Source organism: Echeneis naucrates, chromosome 7 (genome assembly GCF_900963305.1).
Source record: "Echeneis naucrates chromosome 7, fEcheNa1.1, whole genome shotgun sequence".
Taxonomy (NCBI): domain Eukaryota; kingdom Metazoa; phylum Chordata; class Actinopteri; order Carangiformes; family Echeneidae; genus Echeneis; species Echeneis naucrates.
This window is the reverse complement of record NC_042517.1, coordinates 11,178,930-11,192,012: the sequence shown is the minus strand read 5'-3', so window position 1 is coordinate 11,192,012 and position 13,083 is coordinate 11,178,930. Positions and strand designations below refer to the sequence as shown.

At 40.7% G+C, this 13,083-nt stretch overlaps 1 protein-coding gene across 3 annotated transcripts in view; it reads left to right on the top strand.

Annotated features, from left to right (window-relative positions):
* Positions 1 to 663: 663 nt before the first annotated feature.
* Positions 664 to 13,083, top strand: part of kif1b (kinesin family member 1B) — a 53,001-nt gene continuing 40,581 nt past the window's right edge. For 2 of the 3 annotated variants that reach the window (XM_029506911.1, XM_029506913.1), the window contains exons 1-2: positions 664 to 922; positions 2,102 to 2,255. In XM_029506911.1, coding sequence (XP_029362771.1) covers positions 2,150 to 2,255 — 106 coding nt within the window. In that variant the 5' untranslated portion in view covers positions 664 to 922; positions 2,102 to 2,149. Of the gene's footprint in view, positions 923 to 2,101; positions 2,256 to 13,083 lie in introns of those variants that run through there. The other variant, XM_029506912.1, reaches the window with a different exon arrangement.

Genomic DNA, 13,083 nt, shown 5'->3' with positions numbered 1-13,083 from the left:
TTTTTGTTGTTGAAGAGAATTTAATCCAATTCCTGACAATGTTTTTCAGACTGTTTTCCCAAACGCATAACGCTTAGTCATCCTTCGACTGTAACTCTTAGAAACTAATGGAATTGACTTTGGCAGCCGTCCCAGTTTTACTGGCAAGATTTAAATAGTTGTTCGGTTTCATTTGAGCAGGTAATTTTGAAAAACCCAAATTGAGCTCTTGGTCACTCTTTTCCGCACCATGACAAGCCAAAGTGCAGGAACTATACAACATTAGCCAAATAAAATTTGCGTCAAACACAAATAATTGAGCAGAAAATGAAGATTCTTCGTGCGGTGTCAGAATAAATAAGATAATCTTGTATTAGCGCCTCAGTGGGGAAATGTACGATATCTTCGGATAAAATGCCACTCGCGCGGTCTTTCTCGCTAGACGGCGCTGCGTGCGTTGACCCTGCGCGTCGCGAGGACAGCGGTCCGGGAGCGGTGGGTAGAAATCCTGCAGTGTGGCGTCACGAGCGTAAAGGCAGGCGGAGGGCCCGCCCACTCCGACTCTTCTGGGTCGCCATTGGCCGGGCCACGCATTAGTCACCGAGACCTCTCCGCTCATTGGTCAGCGGCACTGCCACTCAGCGCGGCCGCGAAGGTGTTGACGTAATCTCTCCGGTAAATCAAGGCTATCTATCAATCCTCCGCCTCACTTTCGTGCAGATAGACGTCCGCTTTTTATCTCAACGGGAGAATAAACTCGCCGCTTACAATCACAGCTCCTTCCGGTGGAGGACACCGCGATAATGGCTGTTTTTCACCAAAGTGGACTTTGTTACAATTTTCGTGCTCGCAGATTCTGATGAAAACATATTTACGCCCGTTAGCTAGCGTTAGTAATCGCCACTGTCCTGTGGTGTCGGTGTCCCGGTGAGAGGCTTCAAACGTGAGTAAAAAAATGTTGAATTATTGTCTTTATTTTTATTTGTTTTATTTCTTCCTCAGTGCACAGGGGCGTTTGTACAGGTTGATTTCAGGCAGCTGTTTGTGATAAACTATGAGCTAACCTTTTAGTTATTCAGACCGCTACACGGTCCTGCTTTGGTTTCTTATCATTTTAGTCATTTAAAAGTAATTTGCAAACTAATATCAATAATATCAACCGTTCACGGGCACAGTATTTGTTTGGTCGGATGGTCACATCCGTCAGACACCGAGGTTTGGTCAGGTCCGTCTGCTAAATATTAACACTGGAGTCACAGCCTTTCGCACCTTAATGCTGGCTTACAGTGGAAAATATAACAGGAAATAATGGACCCGTTGTCATTTAATGTTTCATGTCTAACCTGTGCAGGTTAGACCAGGAACAATGTGTCGAGTCTGTGCTGCTAAAATAAGCATGCAACTCCTCCCTGCACTGCTCCACAGCACACAGCAGCCGAGGATTAGCCTACTTCCTAACATCGGCCAAATAGATTTCTAAAAACGAAGATTTAAGCTCTGTGTGTGTGCACAATAAATACTGCTGGATGTAGCAGACGGGCCCGGCTCTCTGTCCCACTGCAGCCCGCACCAAATAGGGCAGATTGAATTTCATGGGCGTATGCTTTAGCAAGTATGGCTGACTGCAAGGACATGGAAAAACAGAGATATTTCTCCTCTGTAGTCACGGGGCGGTGGAGGTATAGCGTCAATTCATTGTAAACATATTGCCAAGTTGTGTCATAAAACATTAAATTCCTCTCTGTATGCAGCTTCGTTGTTATATGCGATACAAGCATTTGTATTAGTGGTCATTTCCCACCTACTGTGGATTCATAAATTGAACGCATCAGCCTGCAGCCTTTACTGAATGTTAAATGTTTGATCTGCTGCTGTTTACAAAACATTAAAGCACATTAGTGCCTTTGGTCGGCCATATTTGTTTTAGGCTGGTATTACTGCAAACATCGTTGTGTTTCATTTGTATTGTGCCAGAACTCTACTATAGCAATTTCTATACTTTAAATGAGGAAACGTGCATTAATACCTCAGATAGATATTATTATAATTTTATTATTTATGTATTCATTTTAATTTTTTCACAATGCAGATCCAAATGTTCCTTTCTCTGTATTTCTCTTAGGAGGTGTTTACAAGAAATCTTACTAGGAGACAATCCTAAACCACAAAAATGTCTGGGGCGTCTGTAAAAGTCGCCGTCCGAGTTCGGCCCTTCAACTCCAGGGAGATGAGCAAGGAGTCAAAATGTATAATTCAGATGCAAGGCAACACTACAAGTAAGTACACTGCTGGCGAGTACACAACACACTTTAGAGAGATGCAAGTGTACTGGTATGCACCCAAATTTATACAAGCCTTTCTCAAAAAGGAAGTTCAGTATACTGCACATGTGCCCGCATGGTCTTCCTTTGGGGGTCTTAATGGAGAACAGCAGAATGAGCAAACTGAATAGTGAACAGTCGGGGACAAACAGCTCAAAAGAGAATAAAAGGCTTACAGACTGAAATTCCTCCTCCTCTGAAGGGGCCTGCATGCCTGAAGAGTCTCTGTGTGAGAAACGCTGAGTTGGTTCATACTGGGAGACCCAGAGGTCGCTCCAAAGCCTGACCTGCAAACACCCCCATCCCCTGATTCATCCAGGCTTTATCGCACAGTTAGTGCTTTGGTTGGCTACGCATGTTGCTCCGTAGTTTACGAGTATGTTATCTCTTAGCATACACAAACAGTTTGTGAAGAGCAAGCAGCAGCACTTGAAATGTATGGCCAGAAGTTAATCATTGACAAAATGCACTGCTTTTTTATTTTGCAGCAGTTTCCCCAAAACACTGAAGTGATTGGGTTAAATTTACACTTGATCTCCTAAATCTGTGATGATACCCTGCTAATCTATGAAAGGATGGACAACAGCAAAGAGAGAGGCGAAAACTCAAATGTGGTCTTAGTCTTGTGATTCAACCTGCCTCCTTATGACTGTGAGTCAGCAGGTACTGTGTTTGGCTAGCTGCTTCCTTACTCATTCCTGTGTCGTATGTCGTGTTTTAGCTGGCATATGAACATTCTCCATGATATTAACATGGAAACATTCAATGGCCCAGTAACATAATATGTATATGACAACAGAAGCCTGTTCTGCCAACATGCTTGCTTCTGTGCCTCAAACTCTGTCAGTCTGTCAGTTTTATTGGGTTCATTAGACTAAGTCTCTATGAGTCTTCCATAAGATCAAGTGTCCCTTCAGTCATGGCTCACTTGCCTTTTATCTGTCATACTCTCACAAAGAGAAGCTTTGTGACAAATCCTCTGTAAATTTACTCTATTTCTCCAGGTTTACATTATGCCAATGTCAGTCGGAGGTGCTGGAGGGTGACTTGTGGTTTGTGAAAGAACTGCAGTGGAATATGCAGTGTTTTGGGAGGTTAGGGAGTCTGTGAATGAGGCAGAGGAGGTGGCTGCAGTACTGCCTACCCTACCTCCTATCACATGGGCAGATTGCAGAGCAGAAAGGGAGGCTGGCAGTCAGCCATACTCTCTCCCTTCATCAGGACTTCATTGCAGATGGTATGCTGAGAATGCTATCTTATTATGATGCCGAGAGGTTGAATGTGAAGTAATAGCTCAAACGTGTGCAGGTTCATACAGGACATACAGTTGAGGTTATGCTACATTCAGTGTGAAAATGTGTGCAATTGTTTTCACTCTGCCTAGCATTGTTTAGCAAAGTCATACAGAACTTATAATTTAGGCATATAATGGCTATGCCAAGTAATGACGATCTTGGTGAGCAATGATCATCAGCAGTTGGTGATGCCTTTGACGGTGTTGATGTCTTGACATGCATATGCTGTTAAATAGTTAAAGCAGCTGGTGTTGTTACCTTTGGATGTGTTGATCATGATGCATCCACCACTGTCATAGTCGTGACCAATAACTATAGCACAACCTTGACGCTTTCAGACTAAAATGACTCTGCCAGCATTTCTAATAGTCTCTCTCTAAGGGGCTGAAGTAGTTTGGACGCCAGTTGGACATCTTGAAAAGTGATGTATTTTAAAACTAAAATGTATAAGTCTGGCACTGTTTTTTTTTCTTCAGTTGAACAGGACAGATGCATGTGACTGAACACCAGGTTTTTTGACCATGCATATATGGATGCATTTGTGAACAAATTAACCAACAAGATCCTCCTCAAGCAAATTTATAATTTTAACAATGATTTCCTATTGTTACAGAGCCACCAAAATCCATTTTGTCTGTCTACCTGCATAAGTATGTTAGATTAGGAGTTCTGTAGTGGAGGCTAACCTTTGAAAGCTGCCTCGCAGAAATCGGCTGTGTTGTGGAATGACTAAGTCAGCTTGTAGATGTTTTGCAGACGTGAAGAAGAAGCCATGACGCTCCCCTTATTGTTGTAATTCACTCAAGGACGTTTGTGTTTGTCTGTGTACATGTGCCACCAACATGGTGCAAGTGCAAACTTGGGGGCAAGAGCAGGATATGCAGTCTCTCTTTCTCTCCCTCTCCTTTTCACCATGCATGGAGGGTTGTCAAGGATAGGTCGCAGGCAGAGAGGCAGCAAAATTGATTATCCAGCATGCAGGAAATGTGTCCAAGGATTCTGCTGGTAGCTGGAAACAAGTAAAGACCTCTTACAGCGTAAGCTTTTAAGAAAACCGGAGTTGATGTAATTATAAAGGGGTATGCAATGGACTGTTGCATTAGTTAGTGTTGGTGCTCCCAATGCTGAATAACTTCAGAACACCCAAAGCCTGCCTTCATTAGAGCCACAATGTGATCTCCACATCAGTCTCTAGTTATGTAATGCATGTGTTATGTCCCCCACTCAGCCAGTGAGCAGCCACACATGAGTGTATGGCCAAAGATGGTTGATAGATCTGGCACTGTGCACAAAGATAAGCATATCCTCTGTTTTGCTACAGCATTATGCTGAGTAAACCGGAACAAACCTGCCTGCAGCTTGACACATGATCAGATACATTTTCTTTTTTTACATGAATGTTTCATCAAAAACTATCCACAATTTGCAGTGTTAGCTATTATGCTATTGCAACCCCCAATGTTGGAAGTAAACTATCTAACAATGGTTCAAGCACACAGAAGGTCACCATAGCAATCAAACCTTTAACTTTCAGATATGATTCTGCTGAGCCTCCTCTCATTGCAGGCTAAGTGAATGGTGACCTTAAAAAAAACATACAGGGTGGAATTAGCTAAACTTCAGTGTCAGTTACAGATAAGAGGGGGAGGCAAGTGGTGAGGTAGCATTGGGACTGTGGGTTTGGATGAGAGATGGGCATCCTATGGCTGAACCCCTTGCAGACAGGGCCAATTTGACCTGATTAAGACTAGTAATCCACTGACTTGTCTCAGGTCGCCGCGTCCTGCTGCTTTAAGCCCTGCGGTCCTGGTAGGTGTATGTATAGTCTCATCCACCTGCTGAGGGTATGACATTCCTCATCGTCTCATGCTTGTTTTTAAGTGACACACATTTGCCACGTGTGCTACTTCCAGAGCAGACTCGCACATTCCAGGCTGACCTCTTAATAAAGAGGAAGGGTGGACTGATGTCTGTCTGTGATCAGGTCAGGCTGTGTCATGGAGCTAAGGGATGAGGCAAAAATACAGTGTAGTGCTGGAGATTTTCAATGCTGTTCTCTGATGGTAATCAAAGCAACATTGGATGCTGCTACAAAACATTTTCGATGAATTAAGGAAATTTATTCACATTTACCGTATGTTTCATTTTCATATCATTTGCTCTGCCTTGCATTTCTGCCCTCAGATCAGTTTTTTGTGATGGCTACATCCTTGGTTATTGAAATCTTCTCTTAAGGAGACGGGTAATAAATCTGCATTAAGATATATTGTTCAAATGAGATTTTGTGAATGCATTCAGTGTTAAAAACAAATGGCATTATTATAGCTTACATTCCTGGTGGTGTCAGCATAAAAATACTTTAATTAATACACGTTTTGAAATGAATAAGAAAGCACAACATGGAATTGCACATCAGCAAAGGTGTGCAAGTCGGAACGCACTAGAAGTAGCAGACTTCAGAAGAGGAAAGTAGTAAATGCTTTCTCTAACAAAATTGAGGTTTCAGCTTTGTAAAAAACAAGTGACTCCTAGTCTTCACTTCGCAACTTATGTTGACCCCTCAGGCAAAGGCAAAATTGTAACAGTGTATGCCCACATTTAAACGGGAGACTCAGTGCCTCTTTGGCTCAGTGCAGTGTAAGTTTTCTGAGGAAATTACTTGATTAACTGCAAACACTTCTAGGTTTCAATGCTGCTTGACAAGTCTACAGAAAATCTATCTCTGAAGTTATCAAATATTAAATATATAATAGAAGTTGACACAGTGATGATGTAACCACCAAATAACACTTGAATTTATTTATCTCTGTCAACATCAGGGCCTAAGATTCACTTCTTTTCTATTTTTTATCTCTGATTAAAACCAGTAATCTCAGTCTGATGTTCAAATATTTCATTTGTCAAAGTATGTATTTATGTACGATAAAGTGGCCTTATGGCAGATCCGTGGCTGAAATGGTTTCTTTGCAAAGAATCTTACAGAGCATACTAGCTACAGGGATGAGTGCTTTGTAGTCTCTCAGTGCTCACCCTTGTTGTTGAAATTTTTTCCTTACATCCACTTTGCTCACCTCATTCTTTTTGGATTATTGTTTGTTCCAGTCTGAGATTGGGCTGAGCAGAAACTGTTTGAGCCTTGTGCAGGAAATATGAGTTATTAGAAGAGAGGATGGGATCTGAGCGGACTCGAGTGGGGGAGGGGGCATGTAAACGCAACCACAGCAGCAGATATGGTGAAAGTCGTGCATAAGCATGATTCACGTGTAGGACAGCGTGAGGTGGCATCACATTCACTTGCCCGGCTAGGCATGATGGGATTTCAGTCATAATGTTGCAGGCGGATAAATGCAGTATATTTTTACGGTTACGGAAAGGCAAGCTGTAACATAAGTGTCCATTAAGCTGTTGGTGCTTCCAACGCAAGAAATGCATGTACTTTTCTTCTCATTTAAAACAATATAAAGACATAAAAACACCCTCCACCCAGTCCAAATGTCTTGAGGTGGTGATTTTAAAATGTATTTATTTATTTTTCTTTGTGGCATGGATCCTTTCAGTAAAACAAGATATTGATAGTCTCATAGAGCTGCAACTAAAGGACTCTGCTTCGATCGTCTGCAGACCAAACAAATCCATTAATGTCTGTAATATAACCAGAGATAAAAGGCCAAGCCCTGCCCTCCTTTGCACAGCAAGGTGGGACAACACAATTTTAGATTGGTCTGGTGAAATGTTTGAGTTCAACTTGCCAACTGAGGTCTTCTGCATTTGGGCCAGTGTTGCTGAATATAGGATTGTATACTAATAAATTATCAGTAGAGCCTAATGGAACCAGTTTTTGTGCTGACAGTTGCCCACATCCATCAGTGTTCACCTCTGACTTAACTATGAAAGGAGGGACCAACAAGCTGATAATGTGTGTTTTGTTTTCAAGTCATGGAATTGGCTTGCTCCTCTTACCAGCTCTCTGGTTCAGTGCCTGAGTTGGGTGAAATGGCTGGACTTTCCCACAATCAGTTGAGGGCATTTTCTTTTTTAGTTTTTGTGCCCTCGCCGACACAGCTCTCTTTCCAGACTGTATTGTTTGGTTTCTTCTCCCGGTCTGAGGGATGAATTCAGAGGCAAACTAGACAGCTTTGCAGTCCAAGCACGGGCAGCTTGGTGGTAGGCTTGATGCTCACTTTGTATTATTCATGAGTAAGAAGTGAAGGAGTTCGATGTTATATTATTTTTGAAATCTCAATTAACAAGATGGTCAAGCAGACTCTATCTGGTTGGTGACTGTAGTCTTCTGCCTCTCCAAAATGTGGTTGTGTCATGCAAGAGTTTTGAATAATGTGTAACAAATTGAGATTAGTAGTACACATGCACACACAGATGGATGAAGATTCACACATCATATCTGTCCTCCACACAGAAAACGTTGAAAAGTATTAGTCATCTAACATTAGCTTGAGGCTTTTTTTTAACTTGCGATCTTATTGTTTTCTGTTGATGTCAAACTAATAATACCTACTTGTTTATCTTTTTTTGCATTGTTTTTAGATAGGGAACAAGAAAATGCGATTTTATTTATTTTCTGATCTGTGTGGCATAGTTGAGTTCATGATGTCACACTGCTTACATAAACCAGAAAAGCATTTAAAACGAGACTTCAGTCTCTGAGCAGAGGCTAGTTGAGGAAATCCAGGTCACTGCTTTGTAAAATGGGTGCCTTTTGTGAGTAATGAATGTAAGGGCCTCTGTATTTCGCTTGTCTGTACGGCTTGGTCTACACTGTGGTCAACACTGAAACATTCTGCCTGGATCATATGACAATCTGTATGCTGTTTTGAAAAAATCTTGGGACTGTGGGTTATTATAATTCCACGTTTAAAACCCAAACAGTTTTGAAAGTTTTGAAAGATAATGTAATTCAGTGGTTATTTTCGAGAATGCCTTCAACTTCTCAATAAATTTAACTAAAACCAGCAAAGCCAGTATTTGGGAAGTTTTCTTCCTGTTTGGATGAGCTTTTCTTGTCCAACTTGTCAAAGATTGTTGGAGTTGAAAGAACTTTATTATTTAGTATTATGATATTGCTAAATGACATCTTATTCATGTGAATATTATTAATGTATTTATTCTGAAGCAATTGATTCTAACATTGTTATTTGAAATGTTTAGAGATCTCCAAGATATTAAACTATGGACAACATCTCCTCTTTAATCCCTTTCAGTTTTGTTATCAATCGCATGCAGACCTTCTTTCCCAAAGTTCATTGTGTAAAGGTCAACTTATGCATGTTTGAATTGTTCATACATGCTATATTTAACAGGAAAACACCGGACTCAACTAACAGTGGAGGTATTACTATACCTTTCCATGACTCAGGATGTGTTGGGACAGATCTCTTTGAGGCAGCACCTGTGAAGAGAATATCCTCTTTGGACTTGCTCCAAGAGAAGCAAAAAACAATAAAACTCTTGAAGATAATTCTTTTGCGTTAATGTTGAGGAGTAAACTAAATATATATTCACTCTGAACGAGTTGACGGGTTCAGAATTTTGTGATTTACTGCATTCCACATGCGTGCTATCAGCATGCAATTTGGATGTTTATTCTCATTTTACCTCAGATTTCACGCCAGATCTATGTGCCTTGTGCATTTAACTCCCTACTGTCATCACCTGAGACTGCGTGATATCCCTCTCTCTTTGTTGTAGTTCTGTGTTTGTTTAGTTTCTGAATGGAGTCCTGCTGGCTTAGCGTGTTTTCTCTGTCTGGTGGCTTCTAGAAACCTCCCTTTAGTCTCTGTTATAATGGGCTCACTCAGTCTGTGTTAACAGCTAAGATCAAAAGGCACTTGCAGGCCAAGCTAGCTATCACTGTCTGTGGGCTGGGAGCAATGTATGGTTTGGCTAAGGGTTTGGCAGAAAGGATGGGCAGCAGAAATCTGTCCATTCCTTCCTGTCACTGACAGTCTGTCGGCATGTAAAGCACTAGCCACCATCTGCTGCTGTATAAATAGACAGTAGTCAGAGCTGGAACAGCTGGCACACAGGCCAGGGCTGTGCCCTTTCCCCCTGCTCTCTAGCTAGACAGGCAATGAAACACATAGCCATTTTAATGTATGACTTTTATTTTTTTGATATGGAGTTTGTAGAAAGTAAGCAGCATTTTCTGACGAAATTAGGGTCAAACCTCTAATTTTCTGATAGTAGGATAAAGGTGTAGCAGTTGCTTTGTTTAGATGCACTATTTCATTTCTGCTCCTAAATGGTTTTTAATTTGTCTAATGTTACATTAATATAAGCCCAGTTTCTTTAACTGCCAAAATAAGAGAATGCAAAATTTCAATACAAAATGTTTGTCTATCATAAGAAAAAACTGCATCTGTTTTATCCCTGCAGTTAATCCCAATGTGTCCCATTTTTATGACAACAATGGTAAAGTAAAAAGTAATTGTTAAAAGTTTACAACATTTCAGTACAGTTTACTTTTAGCTGACTAAACTTCCTTTCTAACAAAAACATTTAAACCTTCTTTTTCGTAAAAGTGGTCACTTTTAAAAAAAAAAAACAAAACAGGTGGGGGGTGGGGTTAGGCAGAATGAAAAGGGTCATTGTGATAGAGGGGACTGGGCGCATATAGCCTTGTCATAACAAATTACCTAATGCATTTTGCAGGCTCTGTTGTCAACTGGAATACCCTGCATTCAGTGCATTGTTCTGGCTTCTTCCTGCTTTTTTTCCCCCCCTCTCCTCTTGCCCAGTAGGAAGAGAAAAATTACGTGATCAGCCTTCTGAGTAGAGACTGAGGATTCATCTGTACTAGCCAACCTCTCTTTAAGTTTCAGTAATAACTTTAAAAAGTTAAAATGTGTGCTAGAGACAGCAACCAAAAGTTTGTCAGAGTTAATGACTGTAATATGGATTCTGTATTACTCAAATACTGAATATTTTATTGCTGTGTGGATATTTTATTTATTTTTTTTTTATTAAAGGCTACAAGGAATCTCCCCGGCCACATGGGAAAGTGCACTGGGTCCTAACATGTAATCAAGATACCATATGTTGGTTTCTGTTTTGGATATGCTGTATGTCCTGTGTTGTGGTTGTGAGAAGCTCAGCTGTTTGTCAAATGTGCACAGCAGCGCTCAGACACTACTTTTAGCCTGCAGCTTTGCACTGCATCCAGTGACAAGTCACCTGTGCTGCAGCCTGGGCAACCAAGCCATCACAACTCTCTTCTGGATACCGACACCGGATACAACATGCAGAGCACTTCTGTGCCCACCTCAGCACCCATCCCATCCATACTTATATGCTCCCTATTGAGAGCAACCATATTGGCATTAATGCAGCAAGGTTGAAACCATCAGAAAATGTCAGCAGCAGCTTTGCTTCACTGCTCATGCACAAACTGTGACACAGGTGTCCAGTGGTAATGTCAAACAGTAGTACACAGCTTTAGAGCTGTAGCATCAGGTTCTCCTTTGACAAGATGACAGGACACAGTCGGCAGATGTGGAGATCCAGTATTAGCTTTTAATATATGTAATTATTTTGTAATAAGGTAAATTATACTCTTTGAAATTATTTACTATAAAGGTGGTTATAATTAATATCAGAATATGAAGAAGATTAATGTTCTGTGTTAAAATCTTTTCTGAAACTACCTGCCTGTTTCTGTCAAAAGCCTCTGGAGACGTACTTGTGTAATTATATTTTATTTCTTAATATCTTTTTTCAATATGTTGTGATTAATTTGCAATATAGTCCCATTATTCCGTATCTGGGCTGTTTAGTGCTGCTAACAAACATTTACAAACATTTAGTTGAAAATGGCAGTCCTGTGAGTCAGTTAATTGAAATAGTATTCTTCAAAAGTCAGCTGTTACATCACACTGGGGAAGCTATTAAAATTCTTCAGTCTTGCTGAAAGCAGCACACATGGTAATTACAATTCTGCACAGATATTATTTCTGTGAATGCCTTGCTTCCCTTAGCAGCTGATGCTCATGTTTTCCTTATTTATTTCACAGATGCACTGATTTAGTAACCTTATCCACTGCCTGTAATGCCTGACAGGCTTCAATCAGTTTAAATTAACAGCTAGCGGGTTCTTGGAGGGTGAGACTGCAAGAGAGATGCTCACATGTTCAGCCATTTTAGATTGTGCTTGCTTGTTGGTCCCAGGTGAACGGGGGCTTGCTTTTAGTTCCCATCTGGTGCTCAGAGACCTCCTAACAACCTAATTACCAAGGAGCATCCTTTCTTTCCTGTCCAGATTATATGCCCCATACTGAACGGTGGAGTATAAAATGTCTGCTGGTTACAACTAGCTAAGTCATGTGTTTTAGATAGAAGCATGTGGTTAGTTAACTGGTATTGGCTTGACATTAAGCGCTCCTGTGTAGTACCTGCATCCTATCAGTTCCTATATTCTGGAGAGCAGGAACTGAAAATGCAGAGCTGTTGCAATTTAGAAAAATAAAAATCTGATTTTCCTTCATTTGCCACTCAGTAGTTTGCATATTGTGTCTATCTAGAGAGATTTGTTTCTCCATTGAAGTCCCTCACATTGATTTGCCTGCTTTAAGTCCAGTATTTGATGTCCAAATGATAAAATTGACCTCTTGCCTGTCACGATTTTTGGATTGCCTTCCCAACCTTTGCCTTATTTAGACAGGTGCCTGTCCCTGTTTCCAAGATGGGGGAAACAAGGAGATCGAAAGGATATGATTTACAATAAAGTGTCACAACCTTCGTTCGCAAAATAATCTCATTAATGGTATTTTTTGTTAATTAAATTTGCATTTCAATACATTTAAAAGCTTTTTGTGCAGTAAAACTTTTATTCTGGCATTGCTTATGGAGTATGACATTATAAGTAGCTTAATGTCTTCGTTACAAATCCTGAAGCTTTTCACACATAGCCTTTTACTTCTGGATTTTTAAGGATTAAATTGCTGAAACCACTGTGGAATAAACAGTTCATATATCTATATGTATATAGTTTACAGAGCAGTAATAGAGGATGCTTGAAGCAAGAACAGAACGCAGTGTGCCGCATCCTCCCCTTCTGTGCCAAGTTGAGGTTGTTATGGCAACCAGAATCCGGTCCTGTACCTGTTGCCATGGTTGAGAAAGGCAGAGTGGTGACGTTGTTTATTAGACATCTGAATGCGTCTGCCATTTTAAGTTCAAGATACGACTCTTTTGGGAATATTTACTTTAAATGGAATTCCTCATTAACACAGGGCTTTGTGACTGTAAGAGTCTGGACAAATAGTGTTTCACAGACTCTGTTTGTACGTGTCATTCACAGCTGTAGAAAGGAAACACATTAGTGATATTCAACTGAGACAAAGTACACAAATCCTGGAATATATGGGGCAGTCCTGTCTGACTGATTTAATCTGAATAGCCAGGATAAAATTCACCTCATTCTGCCTCATACTCTGATGTAGAAGCAGCAAAAATTTGGCGTGTGTAGGGTGGGG